At 39.7% G+C, this 17,027-nt stretch overlaps 1 protein-coding gene and 1 long non-coding RNA gene across 5 annotated transcripts in view; one reads left to right on the forward strand and one right to left on the reverse strand.

Moving 5' to 3' along the window:
* The window catches only part of LOC114701374 (fatty acid-binding protein, intestinal-like), a 41,288-nt gene extending 40,178 nt beyond the window's left edge, over positions 1–1,110 (forward strand). For all 4 annotated transcript variants that reach the window (XM_028881457.2, XM_037207048.1, XM_037207049.1 and 1 more), the window contains exon 5: positions 837–1,110. In XM_028881457.2, the coding sequence (XP_028737290.1) occupies positions 837–887 (51 nt within the window). In that variant the 3' untranslated portion in view covers positions 888–1,110. The remainder of the gene's footprint in view (positions 1–836) is intronic.
* LOC114701376 overlaps positions 1–17,027 on the reverse strand; it is a 57,734-nt gene that overhangs the window by 17,436 nt on the left and 23,271 nt on the right. The gene's annotated exons all lie outside the window — the stretch shown is intronic.

The raw sequence follows: 17,027 nt of genomic DNA on the forward strand, positions 1-17,027 counted from the left end.
TACATGATCCCTGCTTTTTATTTTGATTTTACAGGCAATTACAGTTAAGAGACTGCATGAATCTCAGAAGAGACACTGAACTTTAGACTTTTAACTAAGTTTGAGACTTTATAGTCTATGAGGATTTTTGAAGTTGGACTGAATACGTTTTTGCATTGAGATATGGTTAGAAGCCTATGGGAGCCAGGGAGTGGAACATGGTGGTTTGAAATAAAAAATGTCCCAAATAGGGAGTGTCACTATTAGGAGGTGTGGCTTTGTTGAAGTATCTATGGCCTTGTTGGAGGAAGTATGTCACTCTTGAGGGGGGTGGTCTTTGAAGTCTCCTATGCTCAAGCTATGCCCAGTGTGGTACAGAGTCCACTTCTGCTGCCTAAGGATCAAGATGTAGAACTCTCAATTATTCTCCAGCACCATGTATGCCTGCATGCTGCCAAATCTCACCATGATGATAGTGGAAACTCTGAAACTGCAAGCTAGCCGCAATTAAATGTCTTCCTTCATAACAGTTGCCATGGTCATGGTGTCTCTTGACAGCAATAAAACCCTAAGACACAGCTTTAATAAGTAAACTGTTACTTATTTCATATCTGTTTGTGACATTTATTTATTGAGGAGAATAAACAACATATATACATAAATTAATTCCCGTTCTAACAAAAAAGACATAAATATCTACAACCCAAAATGTAATTTTAACAGTTCTATCCTATAGCTTCATAAACTGCTTCTATCAAATATCAGGATATGGTAGGACAGCCTCTAACAGTATTATTTTTCTTAATTTGGGATTTTATATTAATGACACATTTTTTATGTTTGTTAATGTCTTTCAGACCTACATATATGAAGGAGTCGAAGCCAAGCGGATCTTTAAGAAGGAATAGGCAAGCTTCTTGGAGTTGGAGCAACACTGAAGAGCTACACTCTTGTTAGACTTCCCTCTCCATCCTGTTAATGCTAGGAAGATTCATCCTTTCATGAGCATTGCTAGATTTCCAGTCTTCTCATAGTCTAACATGGAAAAGCTAATTAGGACTTCTTCTGTTTTATGTTTCTTAAGATATACGTGAACTGTTATTTTAAAAGAAAATAAACATTGTTCTCACATTGCTTTGTAAGTAGTGTTTCCTTAAAAAAAAAAAAAAAGCTTTTTGGCACATGTATTGATGACTGTATTTTAAATATTTTATTTGTGTGTGGGTACTGAGTTGTAATTTTTCTGAACAGTTTTTTTCTTCATTAAGAAATTTTCTACTCACTCCACATGCTATCCACAGACCCCCCTCCCTCCTCCTACCCCCAGCCCTTTTTCCCAAGCCACCCCACATCCCCACATCCCCCAAATCAAGGTCTCCCATGGGGAATCAGCAAAGCCCAGCACACTGAGCCTAGGCAGGTCCAAGTCCCTTCCCACTGCACCAAGGCTGTGCAAGGTATCACTGGGCAGGCACCGGATTCCAGAAGCCTACCCATCTGAACAGTTTTGAATTGATGCATCACACATAAAACATCTTGAGTGGTCCTGTATATGTAGTTGGTCCTCAAAAAATGTATAGAATAGAATCATGTGTTCTTCATTCTACAGAAAATGGTCCAAGATGTAGATTGAAAACTTTCCTTTGAGTGAATGGAAATTCTCTTCAGTTCTCTCTCCCTGGGCCTGTGTGTGAGCGAGTCTCGCCATGCTAATCAGAACTCTTGGTTACAGCCCAGGCTTAGACTAACTAGCGTGAACTTGAGAAAGCCACTTCATCTCTTTGGGATGTAGTTCAAACACCTTTAAAATGGGGTGATCAGACTGGATTTCTAAACTCCTTTCATAATATAATATATTATATCTGTATATAATATATTATATAATATATATATATATATATATATATATATCACACTAACAACAACAACAACCAGTAACTCTCCCTTTCTGAAGCAGCCATCTGGGAATGTGCCACAGGGGGCAGGGGAGAGTGTTGGGATATTAGTGAGCATGGAGTGGGAGAGAGAAATATAATCCTACATTGTTAAATATGGCTGCCTTCATGGGCTCACCATCCATTCTGGCTCAGAAAGACCCTGTGTTTGTTTCAATGTCTTGTTGTTACTGTCTTAGATTCTCAATATCAAGAAGCTCTTGTATTTTCTTTTTCTTCCTTCCTTTTGTGTCTGTGTGTCTGTGTGTACATGCTTATGTATGTACGTGTTCATGTACGGCCGTGCTTATACACGTGTGTGTATGTGGGGGGGGTGTATGGAGACCAGAAGTTGACACTGAATATCTTTATTGCTCTTCACCACATTTTGGGGTATGGAATCTCTTACTAAATCCAAAGCTCATCCATCAGTGATTCGCAGGCCAGAAAACTCTGGGGACCCTCCTGTATCTACTGCCCTCTCAGCATTGGGGTTACAGACATGCACCACTATGCCCAGGTTTTATGTGGGTGCTAGGGATCACAACTCAGGCCCCCTCATGTGTTGTGAAATCGCTTTACCCACTGAGCTGTATCAGACATCAGTTCCCTTTATAATAACACAAAAAGTGTTCTCAAAAGAACAACTAGACAATGCCAGCAAGACATTCACAGGCACTTGAAGACCTAAATGTGTAGGTGAGGTAGCTGCATGATATAGAATGGAAGCTAGAGTGGACGTTTTGTGGGGATGGGAAGCAGGATGGAAAGTCCAATTATGAAATGGGTGTTTACCTTACGTTGATACTTGCCTTCATCAGAGTATAGGAGTGCCATCTACTGGTCAAGGACATGGACTATTTCCGTTTGTGTTTTGGAAAATTTGTGCTGCAAAGACATCTGACATACTGTGCTCTAAAGTTGAAAATGATATTAAATGCTTATGTGGTTGCAAATTCTATACAAACAAAACTAACACAAATGTTCATTTCTTCCTCCCGCAGAATCAATTTCCTAAAGCTGCTTTCATTTACTAAACAGAAACATCATTAACAGTTTATTCAGGCTTATCTTAGTCTGAGTCAGAGTACCCAAAGTAGCACTACCAATTTGAAAAGTGGGGTAGTTACCCCACATTTGCTAATACACAGGGCAGTTTACACCTGCTTTGCTGGAGCCCAGCAGCTAACATTCAGGCAGGCGACACAATTGGCTTTATTGGAGAACTGAATGGAAGGGAAGAGTCAGCAAGAGAATGGCAGCTGAGACTATCGGAGGCATGGGGCACATCAGGAGTCCTGGGAAGGAACCATTCCAGAGGGTCTCAGTTCACCTGTCCTCACACAGGGTTACAGAAGGCCCCCTGGTATAGAATCCAGATTCCCAAGAATCCAAGAGGGAATGGAAAATCTCAATCTGGTAGTCAGTGTCTAGGACTGTGAGAAGGTGGAAGATTAGTAGAAATCAGAAGGTAAATGTTGTAGAATATTATTTTAACTATGTAAAGATGTGTTACATTGGTTTATGCTGCAGAATATTTAACTATGTAAAGGTGTGTTACATTTGTTATGCTACATTTGTTTAATGATGTAAGGATGAGTTCCATTTGTTTGTGTTGCATTTGTTTAGTATGTAAAGATGTGCTGCATTTGTTTTACCTTGCCTGCCTAAGGCACCTGATTGGTCTAATAAAAAGTTGAACTGCCAATAGCTAGGCAGGAGAGGGATAGGTGGGACTGGTGGACACAGAGAAATCTAGGCTTCAGGCACAGGGGAGAAGAACAAAGAGAATGTGGGGGGAAAAAAGAGGGCCATGCCAGGGACCATAAGCCAGGCAGCAGCCAGCCAGACATGGAGATATTAGGAAAGTAAGACATCCAGAAAGAAAGAAAGGTAAAAAGCCCTGAGGCAAAACATAGATAAAGAGAAGCAGATTAAAATAAGAGGTAAGATAAAGCTGAGCATTCATAACTAATCAGAAGTCTCATGTCTTGAATTGTTAGCTGGTTGGTGGACCAAGAAGAAAGCTTGCTCCAGGGAGATGCCTTAGTTCTCCTGAGTCTGAGCACTGTTTCAAAGCCATATCCTCAAGTCTTATTTCCAAATAATCCTATAACACACGCGCGCGCGTGCACACACACACAAATACATGAACACACAAAGAGACACACTCACAGACACAGACACACAGACACACACACCACTTACAAATTCCCTTAGTCTTAAAGAACAGACTTCTTCCTGAATTTAGAAAAACACTTCTTTGTGTAAAGGAGCACACGATTCAGGCCACTCCTTGCTTCACATCTAGATAATGTAACAGAAGTATTTGAACAAGGATGTTGAAGGGCATAGATGTGACACAATGCTTTTCTTCTTTATCAAATTATTTGAGCAGAAAGAATGAGTGAGCGCAGTTCACACTCCAACCCAGAGAAGTGTTTGCCCTGTGTGCTCCATAGCATAGCTTTTCACCTCTTTTTTTCTGTTTATTTGTTTAGTTAATTTTTCACACAATATATTTTGATCATGTTTTGTCCTCTCCACTCCTCCCAGATCCTCACCTCCCTATCCATGCAACTTTCTCCTTCAAAAAAACCCCAAACACCCTCCCATCCCTGCAAAACTACAGAACCAAAAGTCAAAATAAGCAAAAGGAATAATTTTAAAAACTGAAAACCACACACACACACACACACACACACACACACACACACACACTCAGGCCCCTTTGGTGTGTTTGATATGATCAGTTAGACTCCAGTGGAGAACGCTGATTTCCCTTTGCCAGTGGGTATAAATTATCCTCTTGGTTATGGGTGGGACCCCATGTCCACTTCTCCTCTCAGTGCTGGGACCCCTCTGGCTTGAACCTATGGAGGTCTTATGCATGCCTTAGCCTGTAAGTTCAGATGTGCATCAGTCCCGTTGAAACTAGAAGTTTTTCACTTCTTTGATTTTCTTTGATCCCCCTCCCCTAAGCGTGGCCTGAAAATTCTTTCTCTTATTAGTACTTTGAAATTTTTGTGCAATTAATTTTGACCATATTCAACCCCTACCCAACTTCTCCCAGATTGAAGTCCTCTTCCTGACTTTGTGGCCTCTTAAAAACAAACAGAAAAGAACACAGTCCAATTTTTGGTGTTCATTTATTCTTGGATATGTGGCTTTCTACTGGAGTGTGGTTGACCTACCAGTGGTAACATTCCTAAAGTGACTTACCTCCTTCAAGGAGCTATCATTTGCCTGTAGCAGGAATCTTAAAAGTTCTTATTAATAAAATCAAACCCGAGGCCAGTTATTGGGGTGAATACTGGAAGGTCAGAGAGACAGAACAAGGCACAGCTATCTCACCTTGCCAATTCCTCAGCTGTTCCTGTTTCCTCAGGTTGGAAGCCTCTGAGTCCTCATCCAGAATGAATCTCAGCTGAACTGTTGCTCAAAAGCCTAAAGCTTAACCAGCCAAATGATTAACCAGGCCAAAATGCTTAACCAGCCAAATGCTTAACCAGCCAAATGCTTCTAGTTTCTGGTCCTCACACCTTATATACCTTTCTGCTTTCTACCATCACTCCCTAGGATTAAAGGCTTGCTTCCTGGGATTAAAGACCTGAGTCACCATGCTTGGCTGTTTCTAATGTGGCCTTGAACTCACAGAGATCCCAGATGGATTTCTGCCTCTGGAATGCTAGGATTAAAGGTGTGAGTGCCACCATTTTCTAGCCTTTGTATTTAGTGGCTGTCTGTTCTCTGACCCCAGATAAATTTATTAGGGTACACAATATTTTGGGGAACACAATACCACCACATTTGCCCTTAATTCCTTAACTTCAGATGGAACTTAATGCTCATATCCATCTCCATGCTGGAATTTGTTGTGAACCATCACATAAAATTCAATAAATTTTTAAAAAGGAAAATAAACGAAGTGATTTGTTTCATAAACGTGTTCTATTACACACATCTACAGCTCCCACCCTGCATAGACAGTATTAGTCGATGTATTCATAATTTAGAGAACCTAGAACCTCACTCAGTGTAACATTAGGATAGTTTTAAAATTGTCACGAGCCCATGACTTTCATAACCCTCTAACTGATACTGTACACAGCAGACTGAGAACAGCTCATTCCCTTACTTCTTTTAGATGATTGTGCAAATGTCATCTACATGGTACCCTTTCACCTCTGTAAGTGTGTCTCAAAGACAAACAGCTCTACTGCCCACATGGCACGGAGGCACAGATTAATGTATTTCTCAACCCTCTTCAGAAAAAATTGCAGTAGACAGTGACCCACAAACTGGCCAAGGTGCATAGAATAAAGGCCTGCTGAGTGCTGTGTCCTAAATGAAACATCTGTGCTGCACCCTCTCTTCCAAGGGGCATGGATCATTGCTGAAGAGGGGTAGGGAAGCCTGGGAGAGCCAGAGGCAGTGAATGAATGCAAGGGAACTATGTTCTCCAGACACAACAGGGCAGCTGCACATATGAAGTCATTGTGGTTAGGACAATATGCACAAGCCTGGTGTATGACTGTGGAGACATTTTCTTGACTGATAGTTGATGTGGGAAGGAAGGCCCAGCTCACAGTAGGTGACACCATCCCTGAGCAGGTGATCATCCCTGGATGATCCAAGAAAAGTAGTCTGAACAAGCCAAGGGGAGCCAGCCTTTAAGCAGCTTCTCCTTCAGTTCCTGTCTCTAGGCTCCTGTCTTGGTTTCCCCTAATAGACCCAGGATATTTAAGCCAAATAAAGTCTTCCCTATCCAAGTTGCTTTTGGTCATGGTCTTTATCCCAGCAATAGAAACCTAACTAGGACTCTCAGCCTCCTAGGGAGGACCCTTTATCTCGAGGGAAAAGTCACTGAGGAAAGGAAAGTTGTTAGGACAGCTATTGGTTTACATGGAAACGGTAAAGCAAAGAGAAGCTAAAGGCTGCTGAAGCAATCGACTTGACTCCCCCTTACTCCTGTAATCCCTCCTCCCTTTCTTCAATTGAAGCCAGGATCTTGACCAAGTACTTGGCTGTGGGTCTCTGCATCTGCTCCCATCAGTCACTGCATGTAGGTTCTATGATGACAATTAGGGTAGTAACCAATCTGAATACAGGGGAAGGCTGGTTAAGGCAGCTCTCCACCATTGCTATGAGTATTACCTGGAGACATCCTTATGAGTTCCCGGGGATTTCCCTAGTACCAGGTTTCTCCCTAACCCCATACTGCCTTACTCTGTCAAAGTATCTCTTTCATTGCACTCCCTCTCCTTCCCTCCCCAAACTCAGCCATTTAGATCCCTCACCCCCACCCCATCTCCTTCCCTTTACTCCCCCCTCCCAGTTTACCCAAGAGATCTTAACCCTTCCACCTTCCTGGAGTGATCCATGCATGTCCCTCCTAGGGTCCTCCTCTTTACCTAGCTTCTCTGGGGTTGTGGATTGTATACTGCTTATGTATTGCTTTGCATCTAATGTTTACTTATGAGTGAGTACATACCATGTTTGTCTTTCTGAGTCTGGGTTACCTCACTCAGGATGATTTTTTCTAGTTCTATCCATTTTCCTACAAATTTCATGATGTTATGGGTTTTTTTACAGCTGAGTAATACTCCATTGTGTAAATGTACCACATTTTCTTTATCCATTCTTTGGTTAAAGGGCATCTAGGTTGCTTCCAGGTTCTGGCTATTATGAATAATGCTGCCATGAACATAGTTGAGCAAATGTCCTTGTGGTGTGGTTGAGTATTTTTTAAGTATATGCCTATTTATTACCCAGGGGTCCCAGGGAATTTCTCTATGTCCAGCATGGGATTTCTGAGGGAAAAAAATCTATGTACACTATGCTCTTACGTCTGTTAACTTTATTCCTCTAAGACAAAATTCTATCAATACAACCACAGCTCTGTCAGGCATTCAGAACAAGAATAACTCTAGATGCACCAAGCTCTTTATCTGTCTACTTTATTTCTCTGGTCTGAAATCCTGTCTACGGAGCTTCAGTTCCGCCCAGTTCCCTCTCATAGTCCTGCTAATGACTAAGTTCTTATGCTTCCAGCCTCTTCTTCATCCTCTGTTTCCTCATTCTCCATCTCTACTACTCTCTACTCCTGGCACTGATGGACTCTACAAGAGTTCTGCCTTACCAGCTACATTACCTCTGTCTTCCTCTCTTCTCCCTGCCCATGCCTTTGTGTCCATCTCTACAGAAAATTCCTGTTCTTTCTTTCCCTGGTCATGCGGTTCTCTGCCTCCTCAGGGATGTTGCCCTACCTTCCACCCTGATATGTAAAAACCTATTTTGTTCTCCGTCAATTGCTCTGATGAGCCACTAGGCCTCAAGGCATCATTTGCACAAGAAGCAGAGCTACATGTCTCCAGCCAGCTTGTCTCCTAGGCTCAGCAAGGGAGTTAGTTACCTAGAAGTTCAGCAGGTCTGGGGAGCCAAATGGTCTGAAAATATTGGTGCACGCAAGATTTTCATAGCAGAAGACAACTGAAATAATAAAGGCTGGATAACACTAAATATTCCTAACAAATGGCTTGCCTTTTGACAGACCCTTGGCCAGTCAAAATATAGCTTTAATACACAGCTGCATCTCTATAATATATTCTTGTGGCTCACCACTTATGTCCAAGAGTGGTATTGCTGGGTCTTGAGGTAGGTTGATTCCCAATTTTCTGAGATCCTGCCATACTGATTTCCAGAGTGGTTGTATAAGTTTGCACTCCAACCAACAGTAGAGGAGTGTTCCCCTTTCTCCACATCCTCTGTCATCACAAGCTGTCATCCATTTTTTGATCTTAGCCATTCTGACAGGTGTAAGATGGTATCCCAGAGTTGTTTTGATTTTCATTTCCTTCATGGCTAAGGATGTTGAGCAATTCCTTAAATGTCTTTCAGCCATTTGAGATTCTTCTGTTGAGAATTCTCTGTTTAGATCTGCACTCCATTTTTTAATTGGATCATTTGGTATTTTGATGTCTAGTTTCTTGAGTTCTTTATATATTTTAGAGATCAGGCCCCTGTCAGATATGGGGTTGGTGAAGACCTTTTCCCATTCTGTAGGCTGCTGTTTTGTCTTCTTTACCATGTCCTTTGCCTTACAGAAGCTTCTAAATTTCAGGAGACCCCATTTATTAATTGTTGCTCTAAGTGTCTGTGCTACTGGTGCTATATTCAGGAAGTGGTCTCCTGTGCCAATGCATTCTAGGCTACTTCCTACTTTCTCTTCTATCAAGGTCAGTGTAACTGGGTTTATGTTGAGGTCTTTGATCCATTTGGACTTGAGTTTTGTGCATGGTAATAGATATGGATCCATTTGCATTTTTCTACATGTTGACATCCAGTTATGCCAGTACCATTTGTTGAAGATGCTTTCTTGTTTTCTTGTACAATTTTGGCTTCTTTGTCAAAAATTAGGAGTTCATAGGTGTGTGGATAAATGTCAGGTTCTTCAATTCAATTCCAATGATTCATGTATCTATTATTATGCCAATACCAAGATGTTTATATTGCTATAGCTCCATAGTAGAGTTTGAGGTCAGGGATGGTGATGCCTCCAGAACTTCCTTTATTGTATAGGATTGTTTTAGCTATCCTGGGTTTTTTGTTTTTCCATAAGAAGTTGAGTTTGTTCTTTTGAAGTCTGTGAAGAATTGTGTTGGGATTTTGATGGGGATTGCATTGAACTGTAGACTGCTTTTGGTAGGATTGCCATTTTTACTATGTTAATCCTACCTATCCGTGAGCATGGGAGATCTTTCCATTTTCTGATATCTTCTTCAATTTCTTTCTTCAAGGACTTAAATTCTTGTCATACAGGTCTTTCACTTGTTTGGTTAGAGTTACCCCAAGATATTTTATGTTATTTGTGGCTATTGTAAAGGGTGATATTTCTCTAATTTCTTTCTCAGCCTGTTTATCATTTGTATATAGGAGGGCTACTGATTTTTCTTTTTTTAGTTAATCTTATATCCTGCTTCATTACTGAAGGTGTTTATTAGCTATAGAAATTCCCTGGCAGTATTTTTGGGGTACTTATGTGTACTATCATATCATCCGCAAATACTAAAAGTTTGACTTCATCCTTTTCAGTCTGTATCCTCTTGATCTCCTTATGTTGTCTTATTGCTCTAGCTAGAACTTCAAGCACTATACTGAATAGATATGGAGATAGTGGACAGCCTTGTCTCGTTCCTGCTTTTAGTGGAGTTGCTTTGAGTTTCCATTTACTTTGATGGTGGCTGTTGGTTTGCTGTAAATCGCCTTTATTATGGTTAGGAATGTTCCCGTGTCCCTGATCTCTATTTATCATGAAGGGGTGTTGGATTTTGTTGAAGGCTTTTTCAGCATCTAATGAGATGATCATGTGTTTTTTTTCTTTCAGTTTGTTTATATGGTTAATTACATTGATAGATTTTCGTATGTTGAATTATCTCTGCATCTCTGGGAAGAGATCATCTACTTGATCATAGTGGATGTTTTTTTTGATGTGTTCTTGGAATTGATTTGCCAGCATTTCATTAAATATTTTTTTGCATCAGTGTTCATGAGGGAGGTTGGTCTGTAGTTCTCTTTCCTAGTTGCATCTTTGTGTGCTTTGGATATCAGGGTAACTGTAGCCTTGTAAAAAGAGTTTGGCAACATTCTTTCTGTTTCTATTGTTCGGAACAATTTGAGGAATATTGATATTAGCTTTCCTTTGAAATTCTGGTAGAATTCTGCACTGAAACCATCTGGCCCTGGGCTTTTTTTTTTTTTTTGTTAGGAGATTTTAATGACTGTTTCTATTTCCTTAGGGGTTATTGGCCTATTTAAATAGTTTATCTGGTCTTGATTTAACTTTGGTATGTGGTACCTACCTAGAAAAATTTCCATTTCTTTCAGATTTTCCAGTTTTGTTTAGTACAGGTTTTCAAAGTATGAACTAATAATTCTCCAAATTTCTTCAGTGTCTGTTATTATGTCTACCTTTTTGTTTCTGATTTTGTTAACTTGGATATTCTCTCTCCCTTTTGGTTAGCTTGGATAAGTGTTTGTCTATCTTGTTGATTTTCTTAAAGAACCAACTCTTTGTTTCATTGAAATTTTTGTATTGTTCTCTTTGTTTCTATTTTATTGACTTCAGCCCTCAATTTGATTATTTCCTGTTGTCTACCCCTCCTGGGTGAGTTTGTTTCTTTTTGTTCTAGAGCTTTCAGGTGTGATGTTAAGTTACTAGTGTGAGATTTCTGCTTTCTTTACATAGGCATTTAGAGCTATGAATTTCCCTCTTAACACTGCTTTCATGATGTCCCATAAGTTTGAGTATGCTTTGCATTCATTTTCATAGAATTTTAGGAAGACTTTAATTTCTTTCTTTATTTCTTTTTTGACCCAGTGAGCATTGTTCAGTTTCCATGAATTTGTAGGCTTTCTGCAATTTATATTGTTGTTAAATTCTAACTTTCAGCCATGGTGATCTGATAAGATACAGGGGGTTATTCCATTTTTTTTTTTTGTTTTTAATCTCTTGAGATTTGCTTTGTTACCAAGTATGTGGTCAGTTTTGGAGAAGGTTTCATGGGGGTCTGAGAAGAAGGTGTATTCTTTTTTGTTTGGGTGAAATGTTCTATAGATGTCTGTTAGGTCAATTTGAGTCATAGTATCTGTCATTTCCCTTATTTCTCTGTTATGTTTCTGTCTGGCAGACCTGTCCAGTGGTGACAGTGGGGTGTTGAAGTCTCCCACTATTAGTGTGTGGGGTTTGATGTGTGATTTAAGCTTTAGCAATGTTTCTTTTACAAATGTAGGTGCCCTTGTATTTGGGCCATAAATGTTCAGATTTGAGACTTCCTATTGATGGATTTTTCCTGTGATGAATATGAAATGTCCTTCTCCATCTCTTTTGATTCATTTTAATTTGAGCCTCTTTTGTTAGATATTAGGATAGCTACACCAGCTTGTTTTTTAGTTCCATTTGATTGGAAAATCTTTTCCAAACCCTTTACTATGAGGTAATATCTATCTTTGAGGTTGAATTGTGTCTTGTATGCAACAGAAGGATGTGTCCTGTTTTCATACCCATTCTATTAGCCTGTGTCTTTTTATAGGAGAATTGAGTCCATTGATATTAAGAGATATTAATGACGAGTGATTGTTAATTCTTGTTAGTTTTTGTTTTGGTGGTAGTGGTGGCAGTATATGTGTTTCCCTTCTTTGAGATTTGCTGGTGTGAGGATATCTATTGCCTGTGTTTTGGTGGGTGCAGATAACTTCTTTGAGTTGGAGTTTTCCTTCTAGTACTTCCTATAGGGCTGATTTGTAGATAGGTATTGTTTAAATCTGGTTTTGTCATGGACTGTCTTGTTTTCTATGTATATGGTGACTGAGAAATATTCTGGGTATAGTAGTCTGGGCTGGCATCCATGGTTTCTTAGTGTCTGCAGAATGTCTGCCCAGGACCTTCTGGCTTCCAGCGTTTCCATTGAGAAGTTGGGTATAATTCTGATAGGTCTGCCTTTATATGTTATTTGGCCTTTTTCCTTTGCTGCTATTAATATTCTTTCTTTATCCTGTATGTTTAGTGTTTTGATTATTATGTGGCAAGGGGACTTTTTTTTTGGTCCAGTCTATTTGGTGTTCTGTAAGCTTCTTGTACCTTCATAGGCATATCTTTTTCTAGGTTGGGCAAGTTTTCTTCTACAATGTTGTTGAATATATTTTCTGTGCCTTTGAGCTGGAATCCTTCTCCTTCTTCTATCCCTATTATTCTTAGGTTTGGTCTTTTCATGGTGTCCCAAATTTTCTGGATGTTTTTGTGTTAAAAATTTGATGGATTTAACATTTTCTTTGACTGATGAATCTATTTCCTGTATTGTATTCTCAGTGCCTCAGATTCGCTCTTCCATCTCTTGTATTCTGTTGGTTATACTTGCATCTGTAGTTCCTGTTCATTTACTCAGATTTTCCACTTCCAGCATTACCTCAGTTTGTGTTTTCTTTATTGCCTCTGTTTCAATTTTCAAGTCTTGAACGGCTTCCTTCACCTGTTTGATTGTTTTTTCTTGGGATTCTTGACTTTCTTTAATTCATTTATTGAATTAAATAAATTCATTTATTATTTAATTCATAATTTAATTTATTTATTCAAAAATTTCTCCCAATTTTTTATTTGTCTTTTCCTTGATTTCTTTAAGGGTTTTTTTTCATTTTCTCTTTAAAAGCCTCTATCATCTTCATAAATTTATTTTTAATGTTGCTTTCTTCTGGGTCATCTTCATTGGGATGTTCAGGTCTTGCTGTTGTAGAACTACTAGATTCTAGTGGTGCTATATTACTCTTTATGTTGTTGAATGTATTCTTACAGCTCTGGTGGTCGCTGGTGCCTCAGGGGATGGTTGACCAAGGAGGCCCTGACTAAGTTTCTATCCAGTAAAAGTTGTATGTCAAAGTCCTGGGAAGTTTTTGCCTAAGTGTTTTCTCTCTTCAGTTCTCTTGTTTCATACACTTCAGTTTAGCATTTGATGTGCAAAGTTCTGTTTTTCAGAATTCTGAGAAAGTTACCTAAATTTTTCAGCTTATTTTCCAATGTTTCTGTGGGTACTTGGGATACTGTTTCACCATTTTGGAAAAGGTGCCTAGGGCGACTTTCTGACACTTGGCTAGACCAGGAGATGCAAACATGCTGTGAGTAGCCCATAATTATAGAAATGACTTAAGAAGCTTAGCTTTCCCAGCAGAGGCTTGATGCCCCCTCCCCTGGTCACCCTTGAGTAATCTCTGACCCCACACTATTTGACCTGAAAAGAAGTTAAAAATCCTTTGATATTTGATATTTGTAATGTCACTAGTTCCAGCAAATCTGATATGAGAAATACTTAAATAATTTGGTTTTAAATAACTTTTGCTTATTTTCTAACTTTTCTTAAATAAACTAACTTATAGTGAAAGAATTTTCATTTAGAAAATATGAAGTAGTTCAAAGAATCAAATCATAGTTATCCTATTTTCTAGACATAACTGTTGTAAGTATATTGACATTTCTCATATTTATGATAAGTGCACTTCTGGTCATTATTGCCTGAATCTCCTCCCAGCTTTTGACTAACATTCCAGGATTCATGGGACCTGACAAAATCCTGGTTTCATCAGGAAGTAGTTACACAGGACAGTACATCGATCTTTGTCCTCAATAGGCTGGGAGGGTAGATCAAAGGAAACTCCTTGGCATAGAGGACAAAATGGCTACCTACAGTGGCAACTGGTATACCAGCAAAGGTAGCTGTGAAAAACCAAATAGACCCAGATCTATCAACAGGTATATTCATTAGCTGGAATAGCTCTACAATATGATAAGGCACTCGCCTGCTCTTTGTAAAACAGAGATGTTATTGTATAGCTTTAAGAAAAAAAAATGTTGTTTCTATACAAGCCATTTGGGAATCATTAGAAAGAATCTGGCTATACTAAAAAAAAAATTGCAAAAAAGGGGACCTGAGATGAAATATATGACTGCTCCCCATTCTCATTTTCAGGCTCCTCCTAACCAGTAACTCTGATTTCAAGCACTTCAGGGGCTTTGACCCTTCTGTTTCTACTAGTCACTCTTGCATCATTCATGCCTTGCAAGATGATAATCTCTGTCTGGCTACCATTGAGCTGATGGTCATTAGATCCCAATATAAACATGCAGCTATCACAGAGTCAAATATTTGACTCAGGATATAGCACAAGACAGGAATATGAGGGCCAAACTTATGTTTTAAGTTTTAATTACTGTGCTGCAAAATTACTGATCTATAAAAGAAAAATGCCTCTGTCTTGGAAGCCTCTTGCCCTAAGACAGGAACCTTCTGAGATGCTGGACACTGTTGTTTAATGATGTCCTTTAGGTACTAGCCCCTAAGACTTCTTCAGGGTCTAGAAAAGACACCAAAGCAAGTGAGGGAAACCTATGAATCTGAAGGCAAATGAGTCAACTCACACACTTCTTCTTCTTCTTAGCATGTCTCCTTATTGCTCTGCTGTTCTCTCCTTTCTGTTCTCTCCTTGAGTCTTCAAAGTTTCCAGTTTATATACACATACAATCAGCAATTCTCTGCCCAAAGCAAGATCATAAGGCTGGAATGTTACAGGGTTATAAAAACAGGTAAGAGCTGCACAAGGCAGTGACTCTCAGCTTTCTATATGGCTCAAGGTGGGAATGACTTATAAAAAAGCCCCAGTGAACTCTTAAAGGGAAAGGGGTCAAGTAAAGGGAGAGACCTTAAATCACTAGGAACATCTAAGAAGGGAGGAGGGGAATCCGTGTGCTATACTACATTCCTAAGTGTGACTTGATAATAAGCTAATCAATCAACCGAGGTGAAAGTAAGTACAAAGTGTAAGGTTAGAGCAGGGTTAGCTTGGGGCAGCACTTCCTTTTTTGTCTGGCAGGGTGAATCCAGGACATGCTTGTTCCCTATATCTTTAAGGGCTATGAATCAACAAACTCAGACATGTCATAATGTCTGTCCTTGGGCCTGTCTTGTGAAGGCACCAATTGTGATCTATTTATAGATACTTTTTCTGACCAAACATCCTGCCATAAAGATAATTGCAGGGGGCAGACTTCTAAGTTTATATTGGGGAATGGAACAAAGATCTGGGTATGTGAACAAAGCAGGCTATTAAGTGTCTACAGTCCACATGGAAAAATAGATCTAGCTATGAAACACATCCTAGTATAGTTTCCATATATCTAAATTGTACAGATAACAAGAAGTCATTGTCCTGACCATCCACGGATATATGTGTGCCCAGAAGATTGAGATACAGTCATGAGATTGCATGTACGCATTACATGGAAATGAACATAACGGGGAGATATCATAGCTGTTACTGCACAAGAAATTACAGACGGAAGGAACAGTATTCAGAGTCAGTGGCCTTACTTGATAGGGTATTCCATCTGAGAATCATTCCTCTGGTGGATTGACATCTGAATTATTGATTGCTATAAAGTGTATTTTCTTCATGCCCCACAATAGCTCCTGACAATGGCTCCTGAAAGTTGTTCAAGCCACGTGTTTTCACTTCTCCAAACAAGTTTGGTTGGCCCATCTGCGTCAGATGTGCTTGATTACACATAGGTAGGAGGTACATGGGTAAGAAATATGTGAGGTTGTATGCTTGCCCCCAATTGGATGAAGGCATGGAGTACCTAGCCTTGTGGGTTTACCTTTATAAGCACTTGGTCAACATAGTTCATGGCCATTTTCTGGGAACTCCAGAATAGACTTAGCCAGAGTCCATCATCCTGGCCTGTATTTAATTACAGCTTTTGCTAATTGCCACTTCTTCCAGAAAACTCACTCAGGGGGGTGAGGACTGCAGAGCCAAGGAAGGGAGGCTGAATTCCATAGTATCCACAGCATCAGCATCCGCATTCCCATACTTCCCCAAACCCTGAGAGGCTAAGTCTTAGGGTTCCATAAGAACAGGAAGTGAATGGGCTAGGTCCATACTAAGTTAGTCGACTCAGTATTACCAACAGGAAAAGTCTGTAAGCCAAAGGTTGTGCTGCTCACAGGTCTTGCACAATTTTCATCTTCTAGATTGAATCTAGTAAGTGGTAAGAGTTGTATGAAGGGAAAACTAGAGAGGAACTATAATGTTGTAAAATTAAGTGGGCATTAAACATTTAGTGATGCTACAATCCAGAGAAAATGCGTTTTCCAAGCTGATAAATGGAAGATTAAGTTTCAAATGCCCATCTGTTAGCAGCATGTGTGAATGCAAGCAGGGTGCCCTTACAACCAAGCCATTTACTCCTTCTTAGCAGTTGAAAGTGGTCCCAGACAGAGCGGGGAGTCCTAGTGTGGAAACACTATTAGGTGAACAATGGCTAGAAACCACTCTAGTGTCTTCCTTCCAGACCTCTTTCTTGAGCTATGTGCTATTTCAGTGGCCTTGAGATCGGAGTGGAAATATACATAGCCCCACAGCACATTTTCTTTACCTGGCAAATCTAAGGTGAGTTTTCTGTGATATAGCCACATTTCTACTTCTTGAGACTTTGCTTAGTAGCATATCACCTTTCAAGACAAAAAAATCTTATGACTCCCAGAGTATCAAACAGTGGGACAGGAACCA

Source organism: Peromyscus leucopus, chromosome 6 (assembly GCF_004664715.2).
Source record: "Peromyscus leucopus breed LL Stock chromosome 6, UCI_PerLeu_2.1, whole genome shotgun sequence".
NCBI classification, from domain to species: domain Eukaryota; kingdom Metazoa; phylum Chordata; class Mammalia; order Rodentia; family Cricetidae; genus Peromyscus; species Peromyscus leucopus.